Source organism: Diabrotica virgifera, chromosome 5 (genome assembly GCF_917563875.1).
Source record: "Diabrotica virgifera virgifera chromosome 5, PGI_DIABVI_V3a".
NCBI classification, from domain to species: domain Eukaryota; kingdom Metazoa; phylum Arthropoda; class Insecta; order Coleoptera; family Chrysomelidae; genus Diabrotica; species Diabrotica virgifera.
This window is the reverse complement of record NC_065447.1, coordinates 18,929,696-18,948,210: the sequence shown is the minus strand read 5'-3', so window position 1 is coordinate 18,948,210 and position 18,515 is coordinate 18,929,696. Positions and strand designations below refer to the sequence as shown.

Below are 18,515 nucleotides of genomic sequence, written 5' to 3'. Positions count from 1 at the left end.
AGCCCAATAAATGACCGTTTTGGAGTGTAATTTCCAGGGGCAACTCCGAATTGCACGAAAATTTGGATTTAGGTTCTACTTACCCTCCACTTCAAAGTTGAATTTGTGCCGTTGGTTGCTTTTACTTGGGGGGTGACATTTAGCCCTTCTCGGGGGGTGAAAAACGCGTGTTTAAAATAAGACCGGAAATGGATAAATTGACTTATTTTAAGCACCTTTTGCTCTATAAAGTTTTTTACGTAAGTCAATACTTTTCGAGTTATTCACGATTTAAAATGTTGATTTTTCGACAAAAAAACTACGTTTTCAGACCGTTTTTCCCAACTAACTCAAAAAGTAAATATTTTATCGACAAAACATTTTTAGCAAAAGTGTAGCCTATAAAAAAACGAAAAAAAGTGGTGTACCAGTAAAGTCTACAAATTGAGTAGAAGCAAAGTTTTAGCTCATGAAAAATAAGTTCTTATTCGTCTAATTCCAAATGGAATAATTCAACTCGAAATCACCGAAGAAAGAAACGTTTTTCGGGAAAACTTTATTAACATTTTTAAAGCATCGAAACAAAGCTTATTATTTGTTTTGTACAAAAGTTTACAGCATCAAAAATAAACGATTTACACTGAAAAAAAAGTTGGCGCCTTTTTTTTTTTGGAAAAAAAAATCGTGAAAACCTCCCTCTATTTAGCACCCTAAATGAAATTAATCGTTTGGCTTTACCATCTATTTTAATTGTATGTGTATTGTTTATATAATCTGTAAGTTTGATTGGTTTGAAGTGCTTATTTTTGAAAACATTTGGTTTTATAGTAAAAAAAAATTTTCTAAAAATTTTTGAAAAATTTCATTTTTTCAAAATAATTTAAAAAGTATTAGTGATAAGAAAAATCTTAAAGAGTAAAAAAATGTAGGTTTTGCTATTATAAATATGATAGTTTTTCATAAATAAAAGTTTAAACCGGTGAGACTGACAGATCATATAAAAAATAGATATGTAAGCAAATTGTTTGTAAAGCGGTAGCGATTAATTTCATTTGGGGAGCTAAACACGGCGAGATTTTCATGATTTTTTACAAAATAAAATAGAGGGCCAACTTTATTTTGAGCGTAACTCGCTTATTTTTAATGCTAAAACTTTTGTTAACAATTAAAACAAAGCTTTTTATCAACACTTTAAAAAAGTTTAAATGGGTTTTTCTCGAAAAGTGCTTAATTTTTCGGTGATTTCACCTTGAAATATTCGATTTGGAATTAGACGAATAATAACGTATTTTTCATGAGCTATAACTTTGTTTTTATTTTATTGATAGACTTTACTGATACACCATTTTTTTTGGGTTTTTGTATAAGCTACCCTTTCGCTAAGGATATTTTTTTCGATAAAATATTTACTTTTTGGGTTATTTGCGAAAAACCGTCTGAAAACGTAGTTTTTTTGTCGAAAAATCAACATTTTCAATGGCAAATAACTCGAAAAGTATTGACTTAAGTAAAAAACTCTATAAAACAAAAGTTGCTTAAAATCAGTCAATTTATCCATTTCCGGTCTTATCTTGAACGTATGTTTTTTCACCCCCAAGAAGGGGTGACTGTCACCCCCCAAGTAAAAGCAACCAACGGCACTATTTCAACTTTGAAGTGGAGGGTAAGTAGAACCTAAATCCAAATTTTCATGCAATTCGGAGTTGCCCCTGAAAATTACACGGTATCGCCGAATTTCCCGTTCATTTACTGGGCTATTTCTCTAATTTTCTTTAAGACTGATAGTAATCGAGCTATACTTTATTATATGGTAGCTCTTCTTGGTCAAATGCTAAACATTGTAGTTTCAAAGTCAAAAGACGAGAAATATATGCATTTTTCGAGAGTAACTTGTTTAAACTAATTTAAGTATTTAAAAATATCTATCTCCAGAAATAAAAAAAGTCTCTAGCTCAAAAATTAAGTGAATTATAATGAAAAGAATGTCAGCCCTATTTTTTTCAGCGAAAAAGTGATCCGACACTATCCCCTAATCAACACCCTAATTTAAATTAGTCATGGACCTTATTATATGGTTTTCTTTATTTATGTATTGTTAATAGGTTCTAGAAGTTTGACCGGCTTAGAACGATTATTTAAAAAAAATGGAGTTAAAAGCGAATAACAATTTTTTTTAATTTGGTAAAAAATGCCATTTTTTTTCAGAATAAAAAGATTAGCATCAGAGATATTTAATTCATAAGCAGTTGATTTGCCAACGATTTTTTCTATGGAAAAATTGAGTGAGCTATTGACAATTTTGTAATAACATACAAAAACCACCTTTACCAACCCTTTCAAAGTCACCTCTTTTTGCGACCGAGAATTTTAAAAGGATTTATTATTAATAGCCTTATAGATCTTGTAAAAACCTATAAAATTCTTGTTTACCAAACTTTCTGGCAAAAAATAAAATAGTTACGGTTAAAAAATCAATATATTTTTTTGAAAAAAAAAGGAGAAATCCAATTGGAAGAATAATAATGTAAGTTGGCGGTGTTTTTAGTCATTAGCCTTATTAATTCTTCTTTAGTTATGTATTGTTAATATGTACATTCTAGAAATTTGACTGGATTAGAATGATTAGTTTTTAAAAAACTGGAGTTAAAATTGAGTACCTAAAGAATTTTTGTAGTTTGGTAAAAAATGCCATTTTCTTCAGAATAGAAAGATTAGCATCAGAGATACGAAAAAATGTTTAAATATGAAATTGTAGGTTATTTAATTCACAATACCTTGGTTTGAAAAAATTTTGAGTGAATCGTAAATGAGTATAATATCGAAAAACATTGATTTTTTCGATAAAAAACTAACACTTTCGATAGCGATTAAATCGAAAACTGTTAATTTTATCAAAAAAATGTATAGAACATGTTTTGCTTAGAATGAATGTTTTTCTTAAAAAATGAATGGGTTGCATGTGTGAGTCCATACTATTGTAGTAAAGAAAAGAGAGACGTTCTCACAAACAATTTATTTTACAACTGACGACCGGTTTCGCTGTCTACAATATTCACAGCATCTTCAGATCACGGTAAAAGTAAAATTAAATGCTACAAATAACAAAAAACCAGAGTTAGTTAAGTGGTCTGGTTGAAATCAAAAGGGTAATGATCAAGCCAATATTAAAGTATATATATTTATGCATACATATAAATATTAACATGTACGTAAATATGGTTTACAACCCTCACACTCACATACATGCACGCATTCAAATGTAGTGGCAACAAAAGTATGTTAAGTATAAGTATAAAATATACACTTACTTTCCGGTATAAGGGAAGAATATAGTACTTTTTCTCTATATTATGTTAAAGGGAGAGACGGTAGAGGGACAGATTTGAATAACAAAATAATGCATTAACAAAACCAAAATAATTGGCAGGATCTTGAGGGGATTAGTAAGGAAACACGACATTAAACCGTGAAACCAAAAAATTGTTAGTTATATATAAAGTGATGTTATTTTTATATTTTTAATTAATAGTGTATATTTTAATTTAGTTGGGATTATTAGATGTTGTTCTGGATGTTCAAGAACTAATAGATGTAAGATTGGTTGTGCAATTTTCCTAAACCAGAATTGGTCAGTTGTGTATTAGTTGTGGTGTGATTGTGAAAATATTTTAATTTGTTTTGTTGGGGATATTGAAATTAAATTGAACAATAGTAATTAGGTAAAATTTGCTAAAATTTTTTTTTGTAATATTAAAAGTGTCAAACAATAAAATCATTAATAAATAATTCAGAATTAAAGTCAAGTGTAAAGGTAACTGTACATGAAATTAAATTTATAGTAATATAAAGTTATGATTATTTGTGCAGCAATGAGATTGTATGAGATATTACTTACTAAAAAAGTTAGAAAAAGTTAGAAAAGGCAAATATGAAAAAATCATTCAATTATGTTAATATCTGTTGAATGTAATAAATAGTTGAGTAGATTGAAAGTTAATCTCAAAAGATCTTTGAAAAAGTTACCTGGTTGAGCTGAGTTATATGGTTTCTTTGTAAAGTTAAAAAAGTTTTGAAAAATTTTTTTGTTTTAAAGTCGATAAATAACACATAACAGATTCTCGAACGCACACAAAAGAGATGGACATAACAGGAGTTTGGGAATTTTTGATGAGGAAAACTTAGGTTTTCTTGGGGTTTTTCTTAACTTTTGCGGTCAAAATATAATAAAAAATTTCCACCCCCAAGATGGCGTGTCAACCATCCCCATGGTAAAAGCGCCTTTCGGCATCATATAGATTTTTATCCTTGGACTATCCACTACTTATTCTCAAATTTTCATGCAAATCGATCCATTCTGTAAAAATTGCGAGGTGAATAGCTTCGGTTCCTGTACTATTTGTTTTGTTATTTCTAATATGTTGTTTAAGATGTAACTGTCCACGAACGTGATAACTCATGTTCTGTGGACAAGATAAAAACGCAAAAATTAAGCTGGTAAAAAATATATGGATTATAATGCCTTTAAAACAGGGCAAATTTACCTTCTTCTTCTAAATGTGCCTATCTTCTGGAGATGTTGGCGACCACATTGACCCATCTTATTCTATTTAATTCTTCTTCTTAAAATGCCTATCCGTTCCGGATCTTGGCGATCATCATGGCTATCTTGACTTTGTTTACCGCATCGCGGAACAGTTCAGTGGTAGTCGTGTTATACCACTTTCGTAAATTTTGAAGCCAGGAAATGCGTCTTCTTCCCGGTCCTTTTTTACCGTTTACCTTCCCTTGGAGAATCAGTTGGAGAAGGCCGTAACGTTCTTAATTTCTCATTACATATCCGAGATATTCTAATTTTTTGTTTTGTTGGTTATGAGAATTTCACACTCTACGCATTTCCCCATTCTACGCAGGACTTCCACATTAGTAATTCGGTCAACCCAGGATATACGTAAGATGCACCTATAACACCACATTTTGAAAGCTTCGAGTCGATTCATAGATGCAACAGTTAGTGTCCACGCTTCCATTACGTAGAGCAGAACTGTGAATATGTAGTATTTCAATAGACGGTATTTTGTTTTTAATCATATGTCTCGACTGTTGAAAATGGGTCTCTATTTACAGCAGCAAATTCTATTTACAGCAGCTCGAAATAGACCAGTTGACGTTAGACCAGTCCACTTCCTAAGATTGGCCAGCCAGGATATACGTCTACGTCCAGGGCCTCTCTTGCCCTCAATCTTGCCTTGTAGAATCAACTATAGTAGTCGGTATTTGTCATTACGCATAATGTGGCCGAAGTAAGCCAATTTTGTGTTCTTTCCGGTGTCAATTATTTCTTTGTCTTTTCTTAGTCTCTGGAGAATAGTTATGTTAGTTGTGTGGTGTATATATGAGACCCTCAACATACGTCGGTAGCACCACATTTCAAACGCCTCTAACCGTTTTATGACATCTTCTGTAAGATTCCAGCTTTCAACTCTGTAGAGGAGGACACTAAAGACATATAAGAATTTTTATGCGTATATTGATACTTAAAGACAAGTTGCAGATAATCTTCCTAAGACTGTTAAAAGAGCTTCTGGCTTTTTCAATACAAGTTTTTATTTCGTAGCTATGATCCCAAGTATCCTTAATGTTGCAGCCCAGATAGCATATTTTCTAGGGGTGTATTGTTTACGGTAATTTGGGCGTTTATGTTGGTGTTCTTACTAACGATCATTATTTTTGTCTTCTTACAATTTAGTTTTAGGCCATATTTGTTACATGCTTCTACAACATTATCCATGATCTTTTGGAACCACTGCGCACTATCTGCCAGCAATACTGTATCGTCTGCATATCTAATATTATATATTTTTTATAAGTTGTCCATTTACTGCAATACCATCTTCGGATTCGTCCAAAGCCCCTCTAAAGATCTTTTCATGATGTTAAATAATGCTGATGACAGTATGCAACCCTGTCTAATTCCTTTTTCAACTGTGAAGATTTCGGACAGTTCATTTTCGAATCGTACTGTTGGTTTTTGGTGGTGATATAAGTTTGAAATGAGTCTTACATCCTTACCATCGAGTCCTGATGTTTTTAGGATATCGATTAGTTTTCCATGTAGGACTTTATCAAATGTCTTCTCGAAATCTATGAAACATGCATACACATCGCAGTTGACATCCCTGGCTCTCTGTATTAGAACTTGCAAGCTGAAAAGTGCTTCCCTCGTTTCGAGTCCCCCTCTGAATCCAAATTGAACTTCACTCAGCTGTTCTTCTAATTTGGTGTTATACGCGAGTGAATGATAATAAGGAGGATAATAATTAAGTACATGGTTCATCAAACTAATTAATCTATGTTCTTCACATTTTCTAGAGTTGGCTTTTTTGGGAAGTGGAATGAATATTGATAGTAGTCAGTCTTTTGGCGATTTACCAACACTTTAAAATTGAAAGAAAAAGCAATCTTTATAATAATACAAAAAAAGGTGTGACCTACTTTCTTCATATTTGATAACAACAACACAACCCATTATACAGGGTGTTTCATTAATAATTGTCCATATAGTAACTGGAGAAACTTTAGAACAAAATACGAAGATTAAACCTAAAACACTTAAATAAAATGTGGTTCCTTACTGAGTTACAGGGTGTTTTATCTAAAAATTTTAAAATTATTTTTGCTCAGCATTTTAAAACTATTCGACATATCCTTTTCATACTTAACAGAAAGTGCGACTGCTAGACATCCTACTAAATTAAGGAAAACAAACGTTTCTAGCTACTACCAAAGGCGTACGACAGGTGATTTTTAGTGCCATTTTTAGATTCCCCAGTTCTTTCTACGTAAATAATATACTCTTCATTGGTAACGATAAAGTCATTAGTTTTTGAGATATTTGAAGTTAAATATGAAACGGCACAGTTATTTTGATTAATTCATGGTATGATTCATATGCTTAAAATTTAAAAATTATTTGTACCCAGTACTTTAAAACTATTTGGCGTATCCATATCATAGTTGGCAGAAAGTGTAGGTACTGTACACCCTACTAAATTAAGATAAAAAAACGTTTCTAGCTAATACCAGAGGCGTACGATAGGGGAAAGTGAATGGTTGACCCTTCCCAAATTCTACGCCACTGACGAAATTGCTATTTTAGTGTAATTTTTTGATTTTGCAATACTTTTTATATAGATAATATACTCTTCATTCGTAACGATAAAATGATTAGTTTTTGAGATATTTGAAATTAAAAATGAAGCGACACAATACACTGATCAAAATAACCGTGTCGTTTCATTTTTAACTTTAAAGATCTCGAAAACGAATGACTTTATCGTTACAAATGAAGAGTATATTATTTTCATAGAAAGTATTGGAGAATCCAAAAATGGAACTAAAATAGAAATTTCGTCAGTGGCGTAGAATTTGTAAAGGGTCAATCATTCACTTTCCCCCGTTGTACGCCTCTGGTAATAGCCAGTAACGTTTGTTTAACATAATTTAATAGTTTGTAGAGTACCTATACTTCCTGCCAAGTATGAAAAGGTTACGTCGAATAGTATTAAAATGCTGAGCAAAAATAGTTTTTAAATTTTTAGATAAAACACCCTGTAACTCAGTAAGGAACCACATTTTATTTAGGTGTTTTAGGTTAAATCCTCGTATTTTGTACTAAGGTTTCTCCAGTTACTGTATGGACAATTATTAATGAAACACCCTGTATTACATCTTTTGTGACGAAAAAAGTACAAAATGATGGTGATTTATATAAGTAAATTGTAGATGTGGATAATTGTGGATTATAATATTCCTAACCTCGCTCGATAGCTTTATTAGCTTAGGTTTACAGCTTACTTTAATCGCTATTGACACTAATCTTATAATCCTTAAAATGATAAGTACTGTACTTAAACTGGGTTTAAGTCTCACTTCATGAGACAATGTGAATTTCATTTGCAATTAGAAACTGTGTTAAACTATTTTTGTTAGCGACAGATCTGCAATTCCATTGCAAAATTTTAAATTTACTTAAAACAAAGAAAATTATATAATAGCTATTTGTATAACAAGGGAGGAAAGTGCTACTTTTTCTCCCGAGAATGAAGTTTACATTCGAGGAAGGAAAAGGCACTTTATTCCCATGTTATACATATGATTTTTCCACCTTCCTCAAATATCAAGTAATTTTTTCACTTTTTAAATAATTTATTTATGTAAATAACTGACAAAATTGATTTGAGCACTAAAACTAACAAGTAGGTACAGTATATCTGTCAACTGTCAAAGATAAGTAAAATTATTAATGTAAACATTGTTAAATCAAAATAACAATTTACTGTTTTTACCATTCTGCAAAATACAGGGTGCTCTATAAATAAACGTTAATGTTGTTCTGAAGGTATTTCCTTGTGGCGTTGTGGCATTTTTATGATTAACTATTTATATGGGAAATAAGCCACAATTAAATTGAAAAAAATAATTTTATTAACGTTTCGACGCCCAAATCGGGTGTTGTTGTCATTTACTTAGTAACACCATTTTTGTTTATTTTAGTAGTATTTTGTATTTTGACAACGACACTCGATTTGGGCATCGAAACGTTAATAAAATTATTTTTTTCAATTTAATTGTGGCTTATTTCCCATAAAAATAGTTAATGATAAATGTTAAAATGTATAGATACTTACGTAATAAATAATAGAATATTGTATAGGGCGTCAGTAAGTTATTTCATCAATGATATACCATGACGTCACTTTTACTTTTCCTCCCTAGGGGTAGCAGTCGCCGATTGCTGACTCCCTAGGGAGGAAAAGTACTTTCTCTCCCTAGAGAGGAAAAGTACGACTTTGCTCCCTACAATCAGGTCAGAAAAAGTATACTGTCGGTAGAATCAGGTGGAAAACCTTGAACACAAAACTAACTTCAATTCAATTCATAATCACATCGGAAAAGTTTAGGGATATTTTTATAACATAATATATAAGAATTAATAAAAATAAATTCACGTGGTCATTTAATTTCAATTGAATTGGTAAAGTTGCTCGTCCTGGAGATTTTTGTGAGTAAAACGTAACGGCAAAAGTGATACGAATATTTGACAAAGCTTTTTACAGGAGAGGAAAAAACTATAGGTTTTAAACTGCAGTGACATGGAGGTATATACGAGACTGGAATGATGCCACAGATATGGTTAGAGTCTACATTTATTCCACTCCCAAAAAACTTAATACATCATCATGTAAAGACTTTAGACTAATTAGTCTCATAGTCTCATGAGCCACTCTCTCAAGCTACTTCTTAAGATAATTCTTAATAGAATCAAGCAGAAATGTGAAGAGACAATGGGAAACAAACAATTCGGTTTCAGAGAAGAATTGGGAACAAGGGAAGCTTTGTTCTCAATGTTAACATTACTTCAACGATCATGGGAAGTACAGAAACCAATTTACGTCTGCTTTATAGATTTTGAGAAGGCGTTTGATAGAGTTCAACATGATAGGTTGTTTGAATATCTAGAAATGATTGGAATAGATGATAAAGATCTGAGACTTTTACAACATCTTTATTGGAATCAAGAAGCTTCTATTCTGGTAGACGGCAAAGAAAGAGACAAAATTTGCATTCAAAGAGGTGTCAGACAGGGTTGTGTGTTATCCCCAACTTTGTTTAACGTATACTCAGAAATAATTTTTAACGAAGCCTTGGAAGGACAATGTGGAGTTCGAATCGGGGGAGAAACTATTAACAACATCAGATATGCAGACGACACCGCGATCATGGCTGAAAATATCGAAGATCTTCAATTTCTTAAAGATCCAGTCACTAGAGAATGCTCCAATAACGGACTTAACATAAATACAACAAAGACAAAGTTACTTTAGTTAAGTAAACAAGACGGTCGGCCCTATGCAACTAATTGTCAGTGATGAACCAATAACAAAAGTTAACCATTTTAAATACCTAGGATGTTGGATAAACGAGACACTAAATCCGGATGAAGAAACTCGTATATAAATTGCAAGAGGAGCATTTATGAAACTTAGATCTATTCTGAGCAACTCTCAGCTGAACTTACAACTAAGAATCAAGTTCCTAAAATGTTATATGTATCCTGTATTACTATATGGATGTGAAACCTGGATCATGAAGGTTAACATGATGAACAAATTAGAAGCCTTTGAGATGTGGTCGTATCGTATAATGCTCAGAATATCTTGGGTTCAACGCATTTCAAACAGAGAAGTCTTAAACAGAGTAGGTCAAGGCGAAGGTGATTTAATCAAGATGATAAAAAAAGACAAACCTTGAATATCTGGGGCATATAATTAGAGGTAGCAGATACAGGATGCTGCAGTTAATACTCAATGGAAAGATCGACGGAAAAAGAGGAATTGGTCGGAAGAAATATTCATGGCTCCGAAACCTTCGTCAATGGACTGGCTTATTAGCAGATCAATTATTACATGCCGCACAAGATCGAGAACGATATCGGCAAATTGTTATGGAAGCTACCCACGCCTAAAAATTTGGGCACGGTACTTAAAGAAGAAGACATGGTGGTATCCCAAAGTGTTATAAGTCAATAATTGTGAAGACATTTTTGTAACATTGGAAGTTCAGCCAAACGTCATCTTGGCGCGTGAGCTTGGACGTGAGCGCCCTACAACTGTAGCTCAAGACCGATGTTTAGTGGTAACCGCTAGAAGACAACCAACAATTACAGCACCTGAATTGGTTAGCAACATGCAGCAGGCACACCAGGTGATGATACTGTAACAACAGTGGCGGCTCGTGAGTTTTACAATGGGGGAGGCTCTAATATAAAAAATCTAGACACATTTGCATTAGCAAAAAAATGCACCAAAAATGTAATTTAAGGCTCCATTTGTTGTTGACCATTTTTATTTACATTTCACCTTACGGGGACCCTCCCTCTTACCGCATGCTTGCATTGATAACTGAGATGAAGAATAGCTTTTGTAATTAATAATAATAATATTGTTAGAATTATTGACACTAAAAGAACTTTATAAAAACAGGATTAAATCTAAAATTAACGAAATTTTTCGAATTTTGAGTTATATTTACCCCACAACGATTGAAGTTCCTTGTAATTGCCGCGATTAATGGAATCATCACTTTCATCGTGTCCGCGAAAAGCTAATTCTTGCGAAGCCCAATAGATTGTTATATCGATAAGCCTTTTTAAATTCATTCCATTCCCCAAAACCTGATTATTGTAAGTAAGTATGGCCTCTTTTTGAGCTGTATCTAAAGCAGTTACTATATTTTGTTTAGCAAAAAGTTTTAATTTACACGACGAAAATATGTGATCTTTAGATTTGGAATGTCTTTCAGTTGAACGAGGTAAATTTTTTAGATCTGAATATCCTATTTTAGACCACGTTGTATGTTCCGTTTGTGTTGGAAATAAGATACAAGGATAGCAAAAAACTTTTTCCCTCTTAATAGACCCGGTTAACCAGTCCCATTTATTATACCAATTAATATTAAATGCACGATTTTGACGATTACCTGAGGATTTAATAATAGTTAAATTTGGCTGTGGTCTTCCTAAGGTTCTAATAATATAAGCTTTATTATATGTATATACTTAAAGTATTAAAATTATTCCTGAGCAGCCAGTCAATTATATCTTCAGATATTTTGATTTCGTTTAACTTATCCATTTTATATAAACAAACAACGGTACATAAATTGTAAAAATAACCTTACCAAGCCAATAACAACACAAATAAAAATATATGAATTACAAAAATTCACCAAACACTAGATTAAAAAAAATAAAATCATAAAATCACACCAAGAAATACCCTGACTATTAGAATATAACTTCCTTTTAGAATATAAGTAAAAACACAAGTGAGCCTAATTCTGGTTTAGCCTCCCTTGCTTTATATTTCTGGGTAGTATGACGTGAAGCGATATAATATTACATTTCTCTATCGTGTATTATTGTACGCATAGGAAACTATATTGCTGGTTTCGAGAAGTGTGTCGTAACTTAGAACACAACGGAGTCGAGTCTGGTTTCTGCCTCCCTTGGTAGGGATATGGGGAGCTGCTCACAGCGTATAGCTGGGTATATAGATGCGTTCTAGATGCGTTAGTTACAAGTGTGCAATAATTTACACTTTGTATTAGTACGAGCGCTTGTTGTTTCTCGTGATTCAAAATAAACGAAACAGTGACATTTCATCAATCATTATAGAAATATTATGTCCCAGAGATGACATAAAATGTGTAAAAAATTTATGGGGAGGTCAAGCCTCCGTTGCCTCCTCTGACGAGCCGCCACTGTGTAACAAATCGTCTCCGTGAAGTCGATCTCCACAGTCGAAGGTCATTAAGATGTTTCAGATGCTCACCTGCTTCTTCTTCTCTTCTACGGCACTACAGCCCAAATTGAGCCTTGGTCTCCTTTATTTTTTGCCTCCACCCTTGCTTGTCTGTGGCTGCTCTTCTCCATACGCGGACTCCTAAAAGGGCTTGTTCGTCGCTGTTTACTGTGTCTTCCCAGAGCTTTCGTGGCTTCCCAACCGGTCTCTTTCCTTGCAATCTAGCATTCAGTGCTCGTTTTGGTAGCCTATCCTCTCCCATTCTTATCACATGTCCGGCCCATTCCAATCTTTGTATTCTAATGAAGTCTGACAGGGGCGTTTCTTTATAAAGTTGATAAAGCTCGTTGTTGTATCGACTTCTGAAGATTCCGTTTTCCCTCACAGGTCCTAGTATTCTCCTAAGTACTTTCCCGAAAAGTATGTTTGTTTTTGGATGTTTCTTTCAGGACCCAGGCTTCACTGCCATAGCATGTTATTGGTCGAATTAAGGTTTTATAGATTCTCATCTTTGTATTTCGGTGGACACTTTTAGACCGAAATATATGGGAGAGGGCAAAATAAGCTCTGTTTGCCTGCGTTAGCCCAGGCGCAAGTTGATCCTAAGCCAGACAGAACCTGCGTCGGTGGACTGCGTAGACCGTTCTGCGCATCCTACTATCAGTCCATGCGTTCGCAGGTCGAGCTTGGGAAGGCCTGTCGTCAACGTACAGTTTTCTGGGCCTTGGGACGGGTGACTCACCGCCAGATGTATATTTTTACGTGTTTTTGTTTGCGGGATGGAAATATCTGAAATGAATAAGCGGCGATATATTTTACACTATCTTGAATGAATAATATTTTATTACTCTGTTGTATCAATCAGCACTACTCTACAAGTTTTCGTTTATTCGTTGTAATATTTTATTGCAATAGTAGGGAATATAATATATACCTCGTCCAATTTACTTACCGTTGCACGTCATCCGCGCCATAGCCTGTGACACGATACCAACACGAAATATCTAGGCGGTAGGTGTGTTCACCTTTAGAATCATTTTGATTCTAAAAAAGAACACACCCACCGCCTAAATATTTCGTGTTGGTATCGTGTCACAGGCTATGGCGCGGATGACGTGCAACGGTAAGTAAATTGGACGAGGTATATCTGATTAAAACAGTGAATTTTTTACATGTTAATTATTTTTACTTTCTTGTGAAGTATCTAGTTCAGCGGTTTTCAATGTTTTTGAGCCATGTACCACCAAAATTCTTATAATTATATTTGGTACCACCTAACTGAAGTATCTATGGAGGTAGATAATCTAATTAACTACAAGTATACTGAATTGGCTGTGGTTTTGCGTTTTGTGTACCACCGCACCTAATGAAATGTACCACCAGTGGTACATGTACCACAGATTGAGAACCCCTGATCTAGTTAGTGTGGCTTTAGCCAATAAATCAAAGTTATGCGTTTACAAGAGCATATTATTTGAAAAATAAGGAGTACCATATTGTGTCATAATTATAATCCCCTTTATACAGATCAAAAAATTGTTTAGTATGTATTTCTAAATCCACACAATCATTGTCGATCAAGTCGATCAATTTTAAACTTGTCATCATATATTTATTAGACTTTTGTTTATCGTTAAAAATTAAATGATGGTTGTGAATTGTATTTTTTGTGTTATTTAATATTTTAGCAAAAACATAATCAGCAAAAATCTTATTTAAAACATGCGAACCGTTTTTGCAATCACAATCAATGCAGTGTTTAACTTATGCTTGTTATTATAAAGGTATGTAGAAATAGAATACTCAGTGTAAGATATCTTTTTATGCACCCGCTTGTGATCAAATTCGATGTTTTCGAAAGTCATACCGCTACGACTACTAGGGACGTGTAAGATATTTTTAAAACGTTACTAGTTACATGTACGGAACTACCGTTTTTTAGTTGCCTACTCAATTCAGTACAAGGATCAGATACATCAGTATTTTGTAATCAGTATTTGTACTCAGTACCACTGAGAACCGGTATCAATAGTAACTGTTACACGTTTGCACTTATTTTGCCCGTCTCTATTCGTTACGGCGACAGCCGACGGTCGGGTTAGCTTGTGTTCAATATGCGGCACGCTAGAAAAATAACTGCACAGGTCACCCGTCCCACCGGCGCAGGTTGTGACTCGCTTAGGTTCAATATGCGCCGGGCCTTATTCTCTTCTGTATTTCTCCATCTTCTGATCCGTCGGCATATATATCTACTACCAGGTATGTAAACTTTTCAACCGTTTCAATGTCATCTTCATGTATAATGTTTTCTGGGAGTCTATTTCTTCTCGTCTGAGTCATTATTTTTGTTTTTTCTGTGTTAATTTGCAGACCTAGCATTTTTGTTTGTGTTTTTAACTCTGCAAATGTTTCCTGTGCTCCTGTTGAAGTTTTACTCATAATATTAATATCATCAGCATAAGCGGCCAGTTGAACCGTTCGGTTGGTCAGTAGATTTCCTCGTCCAGTTTGCATTTGCCTAACCCCATACTCCAGTGCCAGGTTAAACAATGTTGGGGCCAGCCAATCTCCCTGCTTTAGTCCCTGCGAAATGTTGAAAAAGTCTGTCCGGTGGTTTTGTATTCGTACACATGCCTGAGTTTCATACATTGTGGCTTTAATGAGTCTTATTAGCTTGTGTGGTATTGCCAATTCAGCCAATATATAGTATAGTTTGTTCCTTTTGACTGAGTCGTATGCCTGTTTGAAGTCTACAAACACGTTGTAAACATCAACATCGTGTTCCCTTGCTTTGCTCAAGATCTGTTTGACTGTAAATATTTGATCCAGTGTCGATCTTCCTTGTCGGAAGCCCGTCTGATACTCTCCAATAATATTTTCTGCTAGTGGTTGGAGCCGCTGGTTTATAATACATATACGTGAGGACTTTATATGCTGTACATAGTAGAGAGATTCCACGGTAGTTTTTGCACTGGAGTTTGTCTCCTTTTTTATAGATCGGGCATACTATACTTTTCTTCCAGTCGTCGGGTATTTTCTCTTCTTGCCATACGTCTTTGATGAGCGCGTGGATGTGACTTGCTAGGTGGTCGCCACCTACCTTATATAGTTCTTATATAGCTCACCTCTTTGCCTACCTACAATTTCACCGATCTGTCGACTAGAATTTGCCGATAAGAATACATGTGTGTAATGCTGTATTGAGTCATCTACGCCACTATTTCCTGGTCGTGCCGGCGATACGGTAGCAGACGGCTACGATAAGCGGTCGGCGTGTGTGCAATGTGTGTGCATGGGAGAGAGCAAAATGCACCATGCTCTCTCCCGTTCTCACATGTGGTTCACTATTGGAATTTGGTCGGCCGATATAAAGTCGGCTGTCCAAAATCGGTGTGTGTACGTAATTTCGCTAGCAGGACAAAATACAATATATAGAATATTATTTAAGTTTGGAACCACTAGGCAATCAAATCTACATTTTTCTACTTACGCAGAAACTATATATGGTCCATTTCTTCCCCATATTTGACCATTGAAGTTTTTTTTTAATCTATTCACGCACTTATCAGCCAAACTATGTCCGAAACCATCCGCCTCAAAGCTAATAACCCCTGCTGCTACTTGTTCCTCAGTCTGTAGACCTGCATAATTCAATGGTAGATTCTGTAAGGATTTTAACACTACCACATCCAAATCTAAATAAATGCCACCATATTTCCAGAGTGTTAGATACCTGAAAAATCATTTTCTATTATTTCCTATGAATACTTTATGCAAGAACTGGAAGCAGGGTGCAATAGTCTAGGTGAAGCATAGAAATTGTACTATGAGGGGAAAAGGAACCCTAGGAATGGAATTATGTAATATAATTGCTGAGAGAAAATGAAAAATAACGTAGTATATATTTTGATAACATAAGGAACAGTCAAGACCAGCAAAATTAAAGGAACTATAGCCCACTCCTGAACACAAGTAATTGCAGATGCAGATGATAATATAGTTCTTATGGGAAGAGAAAAGGAAATATTAAAAGAAGCAGTAACACTCCTGGCAAAGGAAGCACGGAAAAGAGGTCTAGTAAATAACGAAAGAGAAACAAAATATCTACTCTGGTCTAGAAGAGAAGATAACATGACGAGAGAAATCAAAATATCAAAATTTAAATATTTGGGAGTAATAATGAATGGCCAAAATAAGAGAAGTGAAGAAGTAATGGAGCGAATACTAGCAGGCAACAAAACATACTGAAAATATCATAGGCTAATGAAGGATAAGAACTAATCCAGAAATACAAAACTCAAAATATACAGAGTTGCAATCAGACCAGGAGTTACGTACGCAGCTGAGAAAATGTTCCTCAAGGAAAAAGATGAAGAAAAATTGAAAATATTCGAAAGGAAAATCCTCAGACAAATTATGGGCCCGATAAGAATGGACAACGGAGAAATGAGAAGAAGAGTGATCCATGAAGAAGCAAATATAGTTAGATTTATTAATAAACGAAGCAATAAAGGACTAAAATCGGCCTTACCTCCGAAAAAAAGGACAAGACGGATCTTAATAATTACTTTGCATTCGATTCGTGAATGCGCCAGGAAACTTTGTGACCAAGAGCCATGATATAATATTGAAAAACTGCATACAAAAAATGCATTGTTAAGGTGCATCTCAAACAGACAATAAAAAAAATTCAGGACTTGTCAATTATCGGCGGAAAAGAGCTCAATTTTGTTACTCGGAGGTTTTTGGGGTCGATGAAAACGAATATGACGTCAAAAGTGATCTCCGGAGTACCTGGTGTTCAGGGTACCTACTGTTTACCTCGTCTTGTGAAGTTTTCAGCAAATTCATTAAAAAATAAGTAAAAAATAATTACTCGGGGGTTTTTGGGGTCGCTAACGACGAATATGACATCGGAAACGATCTTCAGAATACCTGGTGCCCAGAGTACCTACTACTTATGGAGTTTTCTGCAAATTCATTAAAAAATTAGCCAAAAATCATTATTCGGTGGGTTTTTGGGTCGCTGAATATGACATCGGAAGTGATCTACGGAGTACCTGGTACCCAGGGTACCTACTGTTTACCTCGTTTTCTGGAGTTTTCGGCAAATACATTCAAAAATTAGTCAAAAATCATTAGTCACGAAATAAACAGTAGCTACCCTTGGCACCAGGTACACCGGAGATCACTTCCGATCTCATATTCGTCGTCAGAGACCCCAAAAACCCCTGAGTAATGAATTTTGACTAATTTTTTAATGAATTTGCCAAAAACTTCAGGAAACGAGGTAAACAGTAGGTACCCTGGGTACCAAGTACTCCGTAGAGCACTTCCGATCTCATATTCGTCATCAGCGACCCGAAAACCCCAAGTAATGATTTTTGGCTAATTTTTTACTGAATTTGCCGAAAACTTCACAGGAAGTAGGTACCCTGGGCACCAGGTATTCCGGAGATCGCTTCTGATGTCATATTCGTCGTTAGCGTCCCCAAAAACCCCCAAGTAATTATTTGTGACTAATTTTTTAATAAATTTTTTGCGGAAAACCCCACAAGAGAGGTAAACAGTAGGAACCCTGGGCACCAGGTACTCCGGAAATAACTTCCGATGTCATATTCGTCGTTAGCGGCTCCAAAAACCCCCCGAGTAATGATTTTTGATTAATTTTTAATGAATTTGCCGAAAACTCCACAAGACGAGGTAAACAGTAGGTACCCTGGACACCAGGTACTCCGGAGATCACTTTTGACGTCATATTCGTTTTCAGCGACCCCAAAAACCTCCGAGTAACAAAATTGAGCTCTTTTCCGCCGATAATTGACGAGTCCTGAATTTTTTTTATTGTCTGTTTGAGATGCACTTTAATAATGCATTTTTTGTATACAGTTTTGCAACATTATATCATGGCTCCGGGTGACAAAGTTTCCTGGCGCATTCACGAATCGAATGCAAAAATAATTATTAAGATCCGTCTTGTCCTTTTTTTTTCGGAGGTTTAGTGCTTTATTGCTTCGACTATAAAGCACAGACACTGAGATGGCTGGGACACATAGAGAGAAGGAAAAACGACATTCTGATTAATAGGATCACCAGATGGAAACCAGAAACTGAGGGACCAAGGGGAAAACCCAGAGAGAGATGGAAAGACCAGGTCATGAGAAATATCAAAGT

The 18,515-nt window shown here is 34.7% G+C and overlaps 2 protein-coding genes across 3 annotated transcripts in view; both read right to left on the bottom strand.

Annotated features, from left to right (window-relative positions):
- Window positions 1-18,515, bottom strand: part of LOC114332530 (lactosylceramide 4-alpha-galactosyltransferase) — a 107,199-nt gene that overhangs the window by 31,938 nt on the left and 56,746 nt on the right. The window lies entirely within an intron of this gene.
- Window positions 1-18,515, bottom strand: part of LOC114332540 (lactosylceramide 4-alpha-galactosyltransferase-like) — a 53,645-nt gene that overhangs the window by 10,681 nt on the left and 24,449 nt on the right. For both annotated transcript variants that reach the window (XM_028282355.2, XM_028282366.2), the window contains exon 3: window positions 15,832-16,074. In XM_028282355.2, the coding sequence (XP_028138156.1) occupies window positions 15,832-16,074 (243 nt within the window). The remainder of the gene's footprint in view (window positions 1-15,831; window positions 16,075-18,515) is intronic.